This window comes from Phocoena phocoena, chromosome 10 (assembly GCF_963924675.1).
Source record: "Phocoena phocoena chromosome 10, mPhoPho1.1, whole genome shotgun sequence".
Classification (NCBI taxonomy): domain Eukaryota; kingdom Metazoa; phylum Chordata; class Mammalia; order Artiodactyla; family Phocoenidae; genus Phocoena; species Phocoena phocoena.
Window position 1 is genome coordinate 84,751,181 of NC_089228.1, and position 18,486 is coordinate 84,769,666.

Here is an 18,486-nt window from a genome sequence, read left to right on the forward strand (position 1 = left end):
ACACAGGTTCGAGCCCTGGTCTGGGAAGATCCCACATGCCACAGAGCAACTAGGCCCATGAGCCACAACTACTGAGCCTGCGCATCTGGAGCTTGTGCTCCGCAGCAAGAGAGGCCATGACAGTGAGAAACCCATGCACCGCAATGAAGAGTGACCCCCTCTCTCTGCAACTAGAGAAAGCCCTTGCACAGAAATGAAGACCCAACACAGCCATAAATAAATAAATAGCATTCCCTTTAAAAAAAGAAAAAAAGAAAGAAACATAAGTTTAGACAAAGAGCTAAATCTAACCTCTGGCAATTAAAAATATAAAAATTCAGATTAAGTACAGCTAATAAGAGAATTAGTGAATTTAGTGAATTAGTGAATTAGTGAATTAATGGGAGGGTAAGTAATTTGGACCAATTCTCTTAAGAAAGACAATTTAAAAGCCTGAAAAAATGTATAAACCTACATGCACAACAATTTTACTCCTTCCATAAGGGAGTCAACAGACATCCAAAGTCCCACCTAGTTATGGCATCAAGTTCAAAGTGCAGAATGTATCACCGTTTACTGGGAGATAATGCATAATGGCCCTCTATATCAGGAATTACGTGCTCCATCATGCTGTATACAATGATAGCATAGCAATCCAATAACTGCAATAAATACTTCCTTTCAGAAAAGGAGGATTGGAAAAGAAATAGCAATCATTTGTCCTTAGTAATGCTGACACACTGCTAGGCAGACATTTTGAGAGTCATGTCCTGATTAATGTTGGAATGTTCTTCAGTCAGGCTCTGAAACAGATGAAGGTAGGGACTGGAGGGTCTTTGGAGTGGTCTCCCTTGATTAGTGTGTTTGGCATAGAGGAAGGTGAGTGAATCCAATGTTTGTGGAGCAGAGGGCAGGCTGGAAAGTAACTATTGCAAATACAATAATTTTTTGGTTCTCCTCTTGGGCATTTCCCCACTTCCTTGAAGTTAGATATATTTATATAATTTATTTTGGCCAGTGACACATGAGAGAAAATGATATGCATTCATTCTGAAGAGAAGCACTGAGAACTAAGAGGCCACTCTCTCGGACACAGCAACTGGCAACAATCAGAATGTCAACTGCAACTCTGTTGACCAGGATCCAGGAATGAAGAGATGTGGAGCATAACCTCTAGCCAACTTGCTATGGACATTTAGTGTAAACAAAAACCAAATCTCTGCCATTAAAAGCCACTAGGAATTGCGGGTGGTGGGGGGTGGTGGGGTGGGTATTGGTTACTGTAGTATAACCTACTCTATCTTGACTGGTCAGGAGGATCTATCCTCCTGACCACATGAATCACCACATGAATGAATCACATTAAGAAAAAAAGTATAGAAAATACAAAATATGTGGACTCAGTGAGAAGGCCCAACATACATTTAACTGGAGTTCCAGAAAACAGAATAGGGCAGAAGTTAAATTTGAAGAGAAAATGATTGTCTTCTAGTTTTTCAGAAATATACCAATTCACATCTTTAAGAAGTCCATTAATGACAAGTAGGATAAACAAAAGAAATCCACAGTTGCACACCTCATAGAGAATTTACAGAAAAGTAAAGACAAAAAGAAAGTCATACAAGCAGTGAGAGAAATAAGAAAGGTTGCCTTCAAATGAACAACAGTTAAACTAATCTCTGACTCTTCATCCACAAAAAAAGAAGCCCAGAAGACAGTAGAATGATATCTTCAGTATACTAAATGAAAATAACTGCCAACTTAAATTTGTAAACTCAGTGAAAATATTTTTTTAAAGGAGATAACATATTTCAAGCAAACAAAAATCAAGGAAGTTCAATTCATTAATGGGCATTTAAAGAATGTTTTTAAGCATAAGAAAGTTGGAGGTACAAACAGGAATGAAGAACAGTAAAAGTGGTGTGTGCAAATCCACTTATTTATTTATTTGTTTTATTGTACAAAATAATAAAAGTGTCTTGTAGAGTTTTTAAAAAACTACGTGTATAGAATGAATGAAGTAGAGTAGACAGTAACAATATTTAATTAATCAGGAGAGGATAAATGGAATAAATTATTCCAAAGACTTCATGTTCTCTTGCCATAGGATAAAAGTATTAATAGAGTTTGGTGCACCAAGGATACATGTTGTAATTTCTAGGGTAATAATTTTTAAAATACAGAAAAATGTGTATAAATTTCAAAGTAACTGGAAAATGAAATAAAAAGCACTTTCTTTAATAAAAGAGGGCAAGACACAAGAGAAAAAGCAATATAGACCAGGAGTTGTCGATGTAAAGCCAACAAAATAAGTAGGTAAATTAAGATACATCACTATTCAGAGACTACAGAATTATTCTCCAGCTTTTGTTTTTAAATTGCATAAGTGTGTGTGTATGTGTATTAAAATAAAAACCACATAACATAAATTTACCCTCTTAACAAATTTTGAGTGTACATTATGACATTGTATAGTTAGTATTGTTAACTATATGCGCATCGTTGTATAATAGATCTTTAGAATTTTGTCATCTTGCATGATTAAAGCTCTATACCCACTGAACAAGAACTCCCTGTTTCCCCTCCTCCTGGACCCTCTAATTTTTTAATACATAAAGATTAGTATTAAATTTGGGGGTTATGTATATTAAAATTCCAAGACATAGAGTGTGGAACTTTCAAACCAGGAGAGAGGGAAAAACATGGAATAAAAAAATTATTTTAAAAGGAAGAAAAAGCCCCTCAATGTGAAAGAAGGTAAGAAAGGGTGTGGGGGTTGGGGGTAGGACTATAGGTAGAAGACAGGACAAATTGAAAGCACAAAGACAGATGGTAGAAATGAATCCAAATATACCAAAGATCGCAATAAATATAGATGGACTAAACTCTGCAATTAAAGGACACATTTTGTACAACTAAAAACAAAAGCCACTCATATGCTATTTATATATAAAATACATACCTAAAATAAAGACATAGAAACATTGAAAGTTGTAAGGACAGCATAAAAAATGAAGTAAACATTAACCAACAAAAGATGATATTATTATATTATCAGGAAAAAAGTTTTTCTTTAAGCAAAAATACTAGAAACAATGAGAATCAGCTACTTAGTAGTTTACAGTGTATATTTCCCCAGCAAAACAATCTTGTTCAAGTCTTAGCTCACCTACTTATAAGATATGTGACCTGGAAACGTTTCTTAATCGAAGTCTCAGTGTCTCCAGCTGTAAATGGCTAAGATGACATAGAAACCTCGTGGGGTTAAGGTAATTACCAAATCAGATCATGTATGCAAGTATCAGATGTTTATGTGTTCAATGCATAACAGCTATAAGTATTTTTAGTCTCATATACTTTTAAATCAGGAAAAATAAAAGTGTTTGCTATACTATTGTTTAGCATTCTGAAAATGTTAGCAAACAAAATTGTCAAGAAAGCTTAATTACGGATATATTCTATGTAAGTGTAGAGGAAAAATATAACATTATGTACAGAGAATTCAGTTGTCTTCCTGGGGAAAAAAAATTAAAGTTAGGTAGCATACTGTGGAAAAATCTAAAGCACAGTATCAACCAATATTGCAAAATACCTATGGGTATTTTGAAAATTGTACAAAGTCCACAAGAAGTCCAAATTGTACAAAGTCCAAAAAGTTGCTGCATACCTATTGAGCAACATCAGTGAAAATATTAGACGAGAGAGGCACATCAAGTTTCTAGGTTGGAAATGTATAATATCGCTTATATGTGGAATCTAGAAAAATGGCAGAGATTAACTTATTTGCAAAGGAGAAATAGATCTACAGATGTAGAAGACAAACTTATGGTTACCAAGGGGGCAGGGGGGGTAGGATGAATTGGGCTATTGGGATTAACATATATACATGTATACATATATATATGTATATATACATATACATATTGGGATTAACATATGTATATGTATACATATACATATATATATGAGGACCTACTGTATAGCACAGGGAACTCTACTCAGTGCTCTGTGGTGACCTAAATGGCAAGGAACTCTAAAAAATAGTGGATATATGATTCACTTCGTTGTACAGCAGAAACTAACACAACATTGTAAAGCAACTATACTCCAATAAAAATTAATTTTAAAAAAGTTTCTAGGTTGGACTTCAATTCCAAATCAAAATAGATTCTATTAACTTAAAATTACCACAAGCTTTATTATTTATCATTAAATTTCTAAGCACATCTTGGTTTTTTCCTCCACTTTCTGTTTGCCTACTACCTGTCAAATTTGTCGAATTTGGCATGTTTGATTATAGAAATCACTATGATTAAATATATTTAATGTCTAGTTTGTCAGGAAACATTGTTTTATTTTTTTCAGTGTCTACTCTTAATTATATTTTAAATGAAATTGATGATGATTTAATAATGGTCAAGTTCTGAAAAGAATACATTCTATATAATAAAGTTTCATTTCAAACCAGAAGGAATGGATTGATTTTTTTAAAAACATAGTGGCAAGCCCACCTGAAAAATACAATTACACTCTGTTCTCATATTTACCCCCAAGTTAATTCTAGGTGATTAAAAAATGTAAATGAAGAAAGGAAACAATAAAGATACTAAAGTAAAACAGGGGTTAATAATTATTTAAGCTTTAGGCAGGACATCCTTGAAAAGCATGGCACCAGAGACCAAAACCCAATCACAATGCGTTTTACATTTAACTGCATAAAATTTAACCTCAGCTGATGAAAAAGTAAAGGGCAAAGTGGTAAAGAAAATCTGAAACATAACTGAAATTCAATGTCATCTTTGAATATGGATTCCAAAAATAAATTACCTGTGCACAGACTCCACCAACATATTAAAATACATATGACACCATGATTAAGTAGGCCATTTTCTGTGAAAGTAAAAGTGACTCTATCTATTAATAAAATCTGTTAATGAAACTGATCATATTAATAGGCTGAAAGAGAAAATGTGTCAACAATTTTTATAAATAAAGAAAGCATATTTGACAAATCTTATTCAAAAGCATTGCTGTATATGTAATTAACCACCAATATATTCAACTTTATATCAACAAAAAGTGAAAAACAACTTTAAAGAAATAAGGGATGCTTTTGTAAATTTTATAAATCTAAACTCTGGATTACTAATCAGTCAGTAACAGTTATGATATAGTCAAATATTTCCTGATATGCAAACATGTTTATGAGATATTTCTAAATGAAAAATCATATGCATTCTTGGCTTTAGTACTATATACATACAATGTCCTTTTCATACATGAAAAATTATATATAATAGATCTAAATCAAAACATGGAAAGATAAATAATGATTATCTTTGTAGAGTGAAATGGCTTTTTTTGTTCCTTATTATAGTGTTTTGCTGTGTTTTAGTGACCTGCATTGAGCCTATATTAATTTTAATATTACATTTTAAATGTTACAAAACACAATTTATAATTTTTTTCACTTTAATTCCTCAGGATCAAGACTCTCCCTGGCTTAAAATCTTCTTCATGATGGTAGCCAATAATGTGATAAGCCTAATCTTCTACCTTATATTTGCTAAAGCAGAAATTCAAGACTGGGCTAAAGAAACACAAAACACTTATCTCTGAAGGTAAGAAGTGATCCGATTAAGGGCAGATTTTGAAGCTGGGGATGCAGGAAAGAGAGGAGCTAAAGATGGCCCCTGAGCAAACTGTGGTATTGCTGACTGAGATGGGAAAAAATATGGGGTGCAGGTTTGGGGGAGAAGAGGGAGCCATGTAAAGTCTGAAACTATTTGACATCCTGATGAGATGGCATGCAGCCCAGCGGATATACCAGTCTAGAATTCTTGAAAGACACTGGGGCTAGAGATATAAATTTGTGAGTCTGGGCCTCTCTAACATCTAAAGGTGAGGAAGAGAGGGGGATGCTTGCAAGGGAAACTGGGAAGGGCCTTTGGTGAAGTAGGAAAGACAGTTGAAGAATGTGGTGTCTAAGAAGAAAAGTGAAAAAGGTGGGAATGAGTACCCGTGGTAAATGCTATCAAGGGGTCAAATTATATAAGGTCTGTGAATTTATTAATGGGTCTGGCAAGAGTTACTTTAAAGGTGATCCTGACTAGAGTGGTTTTCAAATGAATGATGGAGACAAAGCGTCCATTAAAGTTCAAAGGAGAATCTGATATTGTGCCTTTCTTCTCTAAACTCTGTCAGTGGTAAATAAATAAATAGGAAAAATGTATTTTTGTAGAATTAGTTCAGCTAGTACACAAATAAGAATTGATAGATGTAGAAAATCCCTATTTTGCAAACCCCAGTGAATTAAGGGATCTAGGGTTGAGCATCAGTGGCTGATATCACAAAGAGAGACATAGAGACATTGTGTACATGTCTCTATGTCTGGCGGAAAAACGCACCACCATCAAGGTCTTGCTAAAAAGATCAAACTGAATGTGATCAAGCCTCAGGATACAGCTACTGTTTTCTAATAAATACAGAAAACAGAGAATATGTTGAACTAAATCCTAAGGGTATCATCAGCAAATCTAAACTGTCTTATAATTGTCTTTAACAAATGAATTTTAAGGAAAAAGAAGAGTGGTGGAGGGGGAGTCTCTGATTCAAAGAGACTTAAAAGACATACAAAATGGGGCTTCCCTGGTGGCGCAGTGGTTGAGAGTCCACCTGCCGATGCAGGGGACACGGGTTTGTGCCCCAGTCCAGGAAGATCCCACATGCCGCAGAGTGGCTGGGCCCGTGAGCCATGGCCACTGAGCCTGCGCATCCAGAGCCTGTGCTCCGCAATGGGAGAGGCCACAGCAGTGAGAGGCCCGTGTACCGCAAAAAAAAAAAAAAAGACATACAAAATGTTTAAAAGCTGACAAAACTAAAGTCTACAGTGATACATATGTGGGTAATAAATCTACAAAGACATGCACAGAAGACATTACACTAAATGTCAGGATAGTCATTACCTGTAGGGGGAGGGAGAGGTTGTGATTAGGAGAGACCACATGGAAAACTGCTGGGATCCTGGTGATAGTCTGTTTTTCATATCCAAAGTTATGATTAAAAGAGTGTTCATTGGGTGGAGACTTTAGGGTTCTCTATATAGAGTACCATGTCATCTTCAAATGATGACAGTTTTACCTCTTCCCTTCTGATTTGGATACATTTTATTTCTTTTTCTTGTCTGATTACTATGGCTAAGGAAGTGGAGACAGCAAGAATAGACAGCCCTATAAAGGAGAGCTGAGAAACGTCATGGTACAGTGGGGAGTTTTTTATATGTTTGTTGTTTTAGAATTAGATGTATAGTATATAAACCGATGGTATAATCTAATAGTGAGGTTTCACAATATTGGAGAGAAAATGCACATGCAGAATTAAACTACTTGATTTACCAAGACTCGTTCATACTATGAGACTCAGGTTGAAGCAGCAGCTGAGGCCCTGTCCATAGGGAACTTAGAGAGCATGGCACAGAGGATGGAGGTGTGCCTCAGTGGGCACTTGCAGTATAGCTCTCCTTGAAGACTGTGAGCTTCTGCAAGGTACAGCCTAATGGCTTCACCCACTGAAAATCATCCCAGGTCTTCACCCAGGTCCCCTCTTCCTCTCCCTAAAAAGCCATCATGATAGAGAGAGAGTCAGGCTGGTGAAGGGGCTCTGACCACCATGCACATGTGTACATCCACAGAAAAAAAAAGGGGAGCGATGCACCAGGCTGTAGAAGTCTGGAGAGTTCTGCCTTTCTTGGTCAGGAAGTGCTGCTGCTACTGATAACAGCAATTTTATAGGCTAAGAAAGTATTTGTGCTCAAGTAAACTTTTATTACACAATTATGTACATATTAAAAAATGGTGTGTATGATTCCTCGTTTAAAAAACAAAAAAAAAGTCCAGAGGGGATGAAATCCAAGCACAGTGCAGAGGCTGGCCTTGGATACAAACCCAGAGTTTACTTAGCTGAGAGAAAGTAGGGTTTATGGACACAGACTTGGTAGGTCAACACATAGGTTGGCATTTTCTCTGTGCAATAAACAGTGAGGTTTTCACTTAAACTGTCCTCACTTCTTTTTTCTTTTTTTTCTGTCCAGTGGCAGTGATTTCTCCTATTCTGTTTTCCAGCTCACTGATCTGTTCCTCTGTATCATTTAGTCTACTATTGATTCCTTCTATTATATTCTTCATTTCAGTTATTGTATTCTTCTTCTCTGTTTGGTTGTTCTTTTATATTTTCTAACTCTTTGTTGAAAACTTCTAATTTCCCATTCTGTGCATCCATTCTTCTCCCGAGTTCTTTCATCACCTTTATGATCATTACTCTGAACTCTTTCTCAGGTAGATTGCCTATCTCCACTTCACTTAGTTCTTCTTCTGGGGTTTTATCTTGTTCCTTCATCTGGGACACGTTCTTCTGCCACCTCATTTTGTCTCAGTTGCTATTACTATTTTTATGTATGTAGTTGGTTAGTTATATTTCTCGACCTTGGAGAAGTAGCCTTCTGTAGGAGAAGTCCTATGCATTCTTGCAGGATACTCCTCTCTTGTCACCCAAGGTATAAGCTTTAGGGATTCCCCCTAAAAGGGCTGTGTGTTGTGGTCCTTCTGTTGTGGCAGTCTGCCTATGTGGGTGGTCTGGTAGGCTTGGTTGGCCCCTGGCCCGGTTGGTTGCCAGGCCTTGCCTTGTGTGGCTGCTGTTGCCTAGTAGGGCCTGGTCACAGGTGGCTGACTGCAGAGCCCCTCCCAGGGCCCCAGGGTTAGTGCTGGCTTGCTGGTGGGTAGAGTAATGCTCCAGAAGGCTCCAGTGCTGTTCCCCCCCACCCCCCGCCCCGCCATTGGTGGGTGAAGCCAGGTCCTAGTGTTAGTGATGGACTACTGGCAGGCAGAGCCAGGTCCTGGAGTCTGGCTGCAGGGCCCAGGGATCCCAGAGCTGCTTTCAGATTGCTGGGTGAAGGGGTGGGGTTCCTGACACAGTTGCATATGAGGTCCTTCATGTCCCTGTGTTGTTCTGCTAGTGGGCAGGGCTGGGGCCCAGCTGGTCCCAGGATAAGGTGTGGCCTGCTACGAGTGTGCTGTGTGGCGCTGAGGCTGTGGAACTGTGGTTTTCCTGTGTCTGGTGTCTGCCTCCTGGTGGGTGAGGCTGGTCTGGAAGCTAGCACAGGCTTCCTGGAGGGCAGGGTCAGTGCCTGCCCACTGGTGGGAGGAGCTGGGTTTTGGTCTTCTGGTGGGCAGGGCTGTGTGTAGATGCCATGTCTAGAGGCAGCTGTGGGCTCAGGAAGTTTTTAGGCAGCCTGTCTGCTGATGGATGGGGTTATGTCCCCACCCAGTTAGTTGTTTGGTCTGAGGCATCCCAGCATTCCAGACTGTTGGGTGGGGCCAGGTCTTGGTGCTAACAAGCCAGAGAGAGGATCCCACACAGTGGCACCCACCAGCATCCGTGGCTCCCAAATATGTATGCCACCAGTGTCTGTGTCCCCAGGGTGAGCCGCAGCTGCCCCTCACCTCTCCAGGAGACTCTCCAAGACCAGCAGGTAAGTGTGGCCCGGGCTTGTATCAAATTACTGCTTGTGCCCTGGGTCCTGGTGCATGTGAGGTTTTGTGTGCACCCCTTAAGAGTGAAGCCATGAAACCTCTATTTCCCGCAGTCCATTGGGATTCCTGAAATTAAGACCCACAGGCCTTCAAAACCAAATGCTTTGGGGGCTTGTCTTCCTGGTGTAGGACCCCCACGCTGGGGAGCCTGATGTGGGGCTCAGAACTCTCCTATGGGGAAACTTCTGTACTATAATTATTCTCCAGTTTGGTTGCCCACCTGAGCATATAGGACTTGATTATATTGTGAGTCCTCCCCTCCTACCCATCTCATTGTGGTTCTTCTTTCTGCCTTTAGTTGTAGATCTTTTTCTGATAGGTTTCAGTCATTTTCATAGATGATTATTCTGCAAGTAGTGATTCTGATGTGTTTGTGAGAGGAGGTGAGCTCAGGGTCTTTCTACTCCCACATCTTGACCAATCGCCAAGGTTTTTACTTAAGAGACAGGAGTTGAGAGAAATGGAAAGAAAAGGAATCCACACTGGAAAAGGGTAAAATTACCATTATGAGTTGATGATATGATTGTTTACCTAGAAAATATAACTGGGTTGGCTGCAAAGCTACAGAAACAATAAGAGCACACAGTAAGTTTCCTGACTAACCTATTAATACAGAAAAGTTTTTTCATGTTAAACAATAACTAGTTAGCAAATTTATTGAAAGAAATGATCCAAATGATGGTTGGAGGGAAATCTGATATGATCAAAACTTTATTTGATCAAAACTTTATTTGATCAGTTTGCCAGCACCAAGAAATTTCCAAAATGGTGCACTCACAAAACTTCACCAGGATGCATTTATGCTCAAGATTGCTGATTAGAAATGACAAAAATCTGGATCTGGAATTAAACATGTCTATCAATGGCATCTTCATTAATAAATTTTGTAAGTGAATGGAATATAACCAGCAGCTGAAAAATATGGGATCTCATACAAATATTTTAATATGGATATTACTGAGGCCATTGTTATGAATAAGCACATAACAACACTAGGAAATATTCCATAGGTGTTAGCAAAAGTTCATCTTCTATTTCCAAGGTACAGAGTTGGGCACAGCTATGGAAGAAATCACACTACTTTATTCAGACCCTAGAAATCTTACTTGTTTCTATATATTTGACCTATTTAAATACTAAAAGTTTTTAGTTTAGATTTTAGTTTAGCTTTATACTAAAGTTTTCCATGATTGTTATTTCTATTCATTTCTGTTTATGTCCAAGCAGTCATTATTGAATATTCTGATGTTATATTACAATTTCAAAAAGATTTTGACAAGTATATCTTAATTGAAAATTTAATTTTGATTTTGTAAAGTTATCAGCCTTTTCCATTTTTTGATTTTTACTCACTTGACTTTCTGATATTGAATCCTCAAATTTTATGCGTGTGTGTGCTCGTTTTAGATTCCCAGGAATACTGTTTCATAGCCTTTAAATTCCGCCTTTCTGAGTCATTTCATTTTGTATGTGTTCCTTACAAAGGGTATATATTTGGGTTCAATAATTTCACCCATTCCGAGAGTTGTCTCCTATGTTAGCTGAGTTTAACCCAACCACATTCATTATGTTTACAAATATACTTCATTTTCGGTCATTTTATTTTATGTTCCCTTAAAAAAAAAGTCCTCCTCCTCCTGCCCCCTTGCCTGCCTCTAGTAATTTGGAAGGTTTATGGAATATTGTAAGTTTGGGCTGTGCTTACTCTCTAATGAAATCTTTGAAAATGTGTTCATTTTCCATTACCATGCTACATTCTTTTCCTGCCAAAATATTTAACATATTCGACTTTTCTAATTACTTTTCTCTGGCTAGGACCAATTCTCCCTGAGCTTGTAATTCCCCAAGCATGGCGTGGGTAGAATTTCCTCAGTTCTCCTGTTTACCTGCTCGCTGTTTCCATCTTCCCATCAGTCTGCAGCTGGAGGTCTGGGAGTTTGAATCCACTTTTCAGACCCTAGGCAAGAGGACAGCTCAGGGAACACCAGCCTGGGTAATGGGGTAGTTCCGGAGACGTTTTCCTTAGCTTTGCTTTTTGTTTTGATGTGCTGATGGTTGTTTCTTCAGTCATCTGCGTCTTCAGGGCTGTCAGCCATAATCAGCGGTATTTTTCCCTGTCCGTCTAACTGACACACTGTTGCAAAGGTGACCAATCCCAGCTTCCCATCTTTATTTAAGAAATTGGGGGAAACAAGAAAGGGCTGAGTCACAGCCACGTGTTTCTCCTCCAGCCCAGAAGCCATTGCCAAAGGGCCTGGGACGCCAGAATTGCAAGGGTCCACCTGGTTCCCAGATGCCCTGGCCCTGGGGCATTACCCTCTCTTACTTCCAGAGGAATGTACCAAAGTTTTGAGTCTGGTAGCATCGTGAGTTGATTTCCAATGTTGCTTTTTCATTTGATCCCCATTATTTTGAATTTAGCAAATAGTCTTTGTTGGTTTTGGCATGGTGTAGTGCTCTAGTCTTTGTAATTTTCTGATTTTGCTTCTTTGAATTTATTTCAGTGGGTTCCAGACATAGTAGTTGTGTAAAGGGGCATACATTCTGCCTGTGAAAGTTTGTTTAGAGCAAGGCTCCTCAACTGTTTTGTGATGGACCTCAATTCACAATATAATGCCCAGAACTCCAAAGGAGAAAGATTATAGTGAAATAGTTATCAAGATATTTTAAAAACATGTTTATGATCATATATATGCTCCTTTATTAATTCATTAAATAATGAGAACTAATTACAGGTCTAATAGAACCATTGTAATTTCAAAACAGTGTTGAGTAAAACAGCATATTTTGCGATATTGGTAATAACTGTAATGACACAAGAAGATATATGTGAGTTCTTATGCCATCAGTCATCGGTACTGCTAATATTACTGTGGTTTGTTGCCTACATTCATAATAGATAGAAATGTTAAATTTCAGCCAGAGGTTGGGGATATAAAGATGTAATTTTTTTCTATAAAGTTCGCAGATCCCAGATTAAGAACCCCTGCTTTCTAATATTCAACCAGATAAAAAAAAACTTTTAAAGCATTTTCATAAGTGCTGAGAAGAGAGCTATGTCGTCAGGACTTATTCCTAAAGGAGATTTATGTTTTGTTGTGTGTGGGGAGGGGGGTATAGGGAGAGAAGATGAATGATATCTATAGTTTAAAAGTTAAGAAAATTCCAGGTACTAATAGCCCATAAAGAACACGAAAGAGGGTAACGTGATAGAGAGAGTCCAGGAGAGCTGCTTTAGTTGCAGATACAGGACGTGACATTTGTGTTGAGACTTCAGGGATGAGAAGGAGAGCCTCATGACAATCAGGGGAAAGAGTGCTCCAAGCATCAAAAATAACCAAGGGAAGGACCTAGAGATGGGAATGAGCTCAGTCTACCTAAGAGGGAGAGCAGAGGGCAGTGTGGTTGGAATCTAGTGAGTGACGGAAAGTGAGATTGGGAACTAGTCAAGGGCCAGATCCTGTAGAGCTTGAAGATCATGGTAAGAGCTTGGTCTGAATTTAATTCTATTTATAATTGGATCAATTAAATGCTTTTGAGGAGGGAGGTGACTTGCCTAATTAATGCTGTATAGAGATCCTCTGGCTACCTTCTAGAAAAGGGTCTCTAGGAAAACAAGAGTGGAGGCAGGGAGACCAGACTGAGGCTGTTTCAGAAGTTCATGTCAAAGATGTTTGTGGAGTGGGCTAAGATGGAGGCAGAAGGAATGGTGAGAAGCAGTTAGATGTAGACTCTGCAGGTGGAGCTGGGCAGACATGGCAGGGAGATTATGGATTGTGCAGGAGAGAGAAGAAACAAGGATGGGACCCAGATTTTGGTTTTAACAACTAAGTGAATAAGGAAGTACATTACACAGAGCTCTCAGCATTTCATTCATGGTGTGTTGTCATACTTGCCTTTGCCACCTAACTGTTTTCCGTAGCGGCAGTACCATTTTACCTTTCCACAAGCAATGTGTGAGGGTTCCAATTCTCTGCATCCTTGCATTTGTTATTTCCTGTTTTGTTGTTTTATTATAGCCATCTATTGCATTTGAAGTGGTTTTGATTTGTGTTTCTCTAATGATTTCTTTTAACATCTTTATTGGAGTATAATTGCTTTACAATGTTGTGTTAGTTTCTGCTGTATCACAAAGTGAATCAGCTATATACATATATCCCAATATCCCCTCTGTCTTGTGTCTCCCTCCCACCCTCCCTATCCCACCCCTCTAGGTGGTCACAAAGCACCAAGCTGATCTCCCTGTGTTATGTGGCTGCTTCCCACTAGCTATCTATTTTACATTTGGGAGTGTATATATGTAAATGCCACTCTCTCACTTCATCCCAGCTTACCTTTCCCCCGCCTGATGTCCTCAAGTCCATTCTCTATGTCTGTGTCCTTATTCCTCTCCTGCCCCTAGGTTCTTCAAACCATTTTTACTTTTAGACTCCATATAAATGTGTTAGCATATGGTATTTGTTTTTCTCTTTCTGACTTACTTCACTCTGTATGACAGACTCTAGGTCCATCCACCTCACTACAAATAACTCAATTTCATTTCTTTTTATGGCTGAGTAATATTCCATTGTATATGTGTGCCACATCTTCTTTATCCATTCATCTGTCGATGGACACTTAGGTTGCTTCCGTACCCTGGCTATTGTAAATAGAGCTGCAATGAACATTGTGGTACATGACACTTTTTGAATTACGGTTTTCTCAGGGTTTATGCCCAGTAGTGGGATTGCTGGTTTATATGGTAGTTCTAGTTTTAGTTTTTTAAGAAACCTCCATACTGTTCTCCATAGTTGCTGTATCAATTTACTTTCCCACCAACAGTGCAAGAAGGTACCCTTTTCTCCACACCCTCTCCAGCATTTATTGTTTGTAGATTTTTTGATGGTGGCCATTCTGACTGGTGTGAGGTGACACCTTATTGTAGTTTTGATTTGCATTTCTCCCATGATTAGTGATGTTGAGCATCCTTTCATGTGTTTGATGGCAATCTGTACATCTTCTTTGGAGAAATGTCTATTTAAGTTTTCTGCCCATTTTTTGATTGGGTTGCTTGTTCTTTTGGTATTGAGCTGCATGAGCTGCTTGTAGATTTTGGAGATTAATCCTTTGTCTGTTGCTTCATTTGCACATATTTTCTCCCATTCTGAGAGTTGTCTTTCCATCTTGTTTATGGTTTCCTTTGCTGTGCAAAAGATTTTAAGTTTCATTAGATCCCATTTGTTTATTTTTGTTTGTATTTCCATTTCTCTAGGAGGTGGGTCTAGAGGATCTTGCTGTGTTCTACCTATGTTTTCTTCTAAGAGTTTGATAGTGTCTGGCCTCACATTTAGGTCTTTAATCCATTTTGAGTTTATTTTTGTGTATGGTGTTAGGGAGTGTTCTAATTTCATTCTTTTACATGTAGCTGTCCAGTTTTCCCAGCACCACTTATTGAAGAGGCTGTCTTTTCTCCGTTGTATATTCAGGCCTCCTTTATCAAAAATAAGGTGATCATAGGTGCATGGGTTTATCTCTGGGCTTTCTATCCTCTTCCATTGATCTATATTTCTGTTTTTGTGCCAGTATCATACTGTCTTGATTACTGTAGCTTTGTAGTATAGTCTGAAGCCTGGGAGTCTGATTCCTCGAGCTCCGTTTTTCTTTCTCAAGATTGCTTTGGCTCTTCAGGGTCTTTTGTGTTTCCATACAAATTGTGGAATTTTTGTTCTAGTTCTGTGAAAAATGCCATTGGTAGTTTGATAAGGATTGCATTGAATCTGTAGATTGCTTTGGGTAGTATAGTCATTTTCACAGTGTTGATTCTTCCAATCCAAGAATATGGTATATCTCTCCATCTGTTTGTATCATCTTTAATTTCTTTCATCAGTGTCTTATAGTTTTCTGCATACAGGTCTTTTGTTTCCCTAGGTAGGTTTATTCCTAGGTATTTTATTCTTTTTTTTTGCAATGTAAATGGGAGTGTTTCCTTAACTTCTCTTTCTGATTTTTCATCATTAATGTATAGGAATGCAAGAGATTTCTGTGCATTAATTTTGTATCCTGCTACTTTACCAAATTCATTAATTAGTTCTAGTAGTTTTCTGGTGACATCATTAGGGTTCACTATGTATAGTATCAGTTCATCTGTAAACAGTGACAACTTTACTTCTTCTTTTCCGATTTGGATTCCTTTTATTTCTTTTTCTTCTCTGACTGCAGTTGCTAAAACTTCCAAAACTGTGTTGAATAATAGTGATGAGAGTGCACAACCTTGTCTTCTTCCTGATCTTAGTGGAAATGGTTTCAGTTTTTCACCATTGAGAATGATGTTGGCTGTGGGTTTGCAATATATGGGCTTTATTATGTTGAGGTAAGTTCCCTCCAAGCCTAGTTTCTGGAGGGGTTTTTTTTTTTTTTATCATAAATGGGTGTTGGATTTTGTTGCAAGCTTTTTCTGCATCTTGAGATGATCACATGGTTTTTCTCCTTCACTTTGTTAATATGATTTATCACATTGATTGATTTTCATATATTGAAAAATCCTTGCATTCCTGGGATAAATCCCATTTGATCCTGGTCTATCCTTTTAATGTGCTGTTGGATTCTGTTTGCTAGTATTTCGTTGAGGATTTTTGCATCTATGTTCATCAGTGATATTGGCCTGTAGTTTTCTTTCTTTGTGATATCTTTGTCTGGTTTTGGTATCAGGGTTATGGTGGCCTCGTAGAATGAGTTTGGGAGTGTTCCTCCCTCTGCGATATTTTGGAAGAGTTTGAGAAGGACAGTTGTTATCTCTTCTTTAAATGTTTGATAGAATTCAGCTGTGAAGCCATCTGGTCCTGGGCTTTTGTTTGTTCGAAGATTTTTAATCACAATCTCAATTTCAGTGCTTGTGATTCGTCTGTTTATATTTACTATTTCTTCCTGGTTCAGTCTCAGAAGGTTGTGCTTTTCTAAGAATTTGCCCATTTCTCCCAGGTTTCCAATTTATTGGCATATAGTTGCTTGTAGTAATCTCTCATGATCCTTTGTATTTCTGCAGTCTCAGTTGTCACTTCTCCGTTTTCACTTCTAATTCTATTGATTTGAGTCTTCTCCCTTTTTTTCTTGATTAGTCTGGCTAATGGTTTATCAAGTTTTTTTTTTATCTTCTCAAAGAACCAGCTTTTAGTTTTATTGATCTTTGCTATTGTTTCCTTCAAGTCTTTTTCATTGATTTCTGATCTGATCTTTATGATTTCTTTCCTTCTGCTAACTTTGGAGTTTTATTGTTCTTCTTTCTCTAATTGCTTTAGGTGTAAGGTTAGGTTGTTTATTTGAGATGTTTCTTGTTTCTTGAGGTAGGATTGTATTGCTGTAAACTTCCATCTTAGAACTGCTTTTGCTGCATCCCGTAGGTTTTGGGTCGTCGTGTTTTCGTTGTCATTTGTTTCTAGGTATTTTTGATTTCCTCTTTGATTTCCTCAATGATCTCTTGGTTATTTAGTAGTGTATTGCTTAGCATCCATGTGTTTGTTTTGTAACAGATTTTTTTCCTGTAATTGATTTCTAGTCTCATAGCATTGTGATTGGAAAAGACTTGATATGATTTCAATTTTCTTAAATTTACCAAGGCTTGATTTGTGACCTAAGATATGATCCATCCTGGAGAATGTTCCATGAGCACTTGAGAAGAAAGTGTATTCTGTTGTTTTTGGATGGAAAGTTCTATGAATATCAATTAAATCCATCTTGTTTAATGTGTCATTTAAAGCTTGTGTTTCTTTATTTTTTTTCATTTTGGATGCTCTGTCCATCGGTGAAAGTGGGGTGTTAAAGTCCCATGCTATGATTGTGTTACCGTTGATTTCCCTTTTTATGGCTGTTAGCATTTGCCTTATGTATTGAGGTGCCCCTATGTTGGGTGCATATATATTTACCATTGTTATATCGTCTTCTTGGATTGATCCTTTGATCATTATGTAGTGTCTTTGTCTCTTGTAATAGTCTTTATTTTGAAGTCTATTTTGTCTGATATGAGAATTGCTGCTCCAGCTTTCTTCTGATTTCCATTTGCATGGAATATCTTTTTCCATCCCCTCACTTTCAGTCTGTATGTGTCCCTAGGTCTGAACTGGTTCTCTTGTAGACAGCACATATATGGGGCTCGTTTTTGTATCCATTCAGCCAGTCTATGTCTTTTGGTTGGAGCATTTTATCCATTTACATTTAAGGTAATTATTGATACATACGTTCCTATGACCATTTTCTTAATTGTGTTGGGTTTGTTATTGTAGGTCTTTTCCTTCCCTTTTGTTTCCTGCCTAGAGAAGTTCCTTTAGCGTTTGTTGTAAAGCTGGTTTGGTGGTGCTGAATTCTCTTAGCTTTTGCTTGTCTGTAAAGGTTTTATTTTCTCCACCAAATCTGAATGCGATCCTTGCTGGGTAGAGTAATCTTGCTTGTAGATTTTCCCCTTTCATCGCTTTAAATATGTCCTGCCACTCCCTTCTGGCTTGTAGAGTTTCTGCTGAAAGATCAGCTGTTAACCTTATGGGGATTCCCTCATATGTTATTTGTTGTTTTTCCCTTGCTGCTTTTAATATGTTTTTCTTTGTATTTTATTTTTCATAGTTTGATTAATATGTGTCTTGGCGTGTTTCTCCTTGGATTCGTCCTGTATGGGACTCTCTGTGTTTCCTGGACTTGATTAACTATTTCCTTTCCCATATTAGGGAAGTTTTCAACTATAATCTCTTCAAATATTTTCTCAGTCCCTTTCTTTTTCTCTTCTTCTTCTGGGACCCCTATAATTCGAATGTTGGTGTGTTTAATGTTGTCCCAGAGGTCTCTGAGACTGCCCTCAGTTCTTTTCTATCTTTTTTCTTTATTCCGCTCTGTGGTAGTTATTTCCACTCTTTTATCTTCCAGGTCACTTATCTGTTCTGCCTCAGTTATTCTGCTA

The 18,486-nt window shown here is 37.9% G+C and overlaps 1 protein-coding gene across 1 annotated transcript in view; it reads left to right on the forward strand.

The window, feature by feature from the left end:
* Positions 1-5,598, forward strand: part of SLC17A1 (solute carrier family 17 member 1) — a 50,850-nt gene extending 45,252 nt beyond the window's left edge. The window contains exon 11 of the mRNA XM_065885999.1: positions 5,464-5,598. Coding sequence (XP_065742071.1) covers positions 5,464-5,598 — 135 coding nt within the window. The remainder of the gene's footprint in view (positions 1-5,463) is intronic.
* The last annotated feature ends 12,888 nt before the right edge of the window (positions 5,599-18,486 follow it).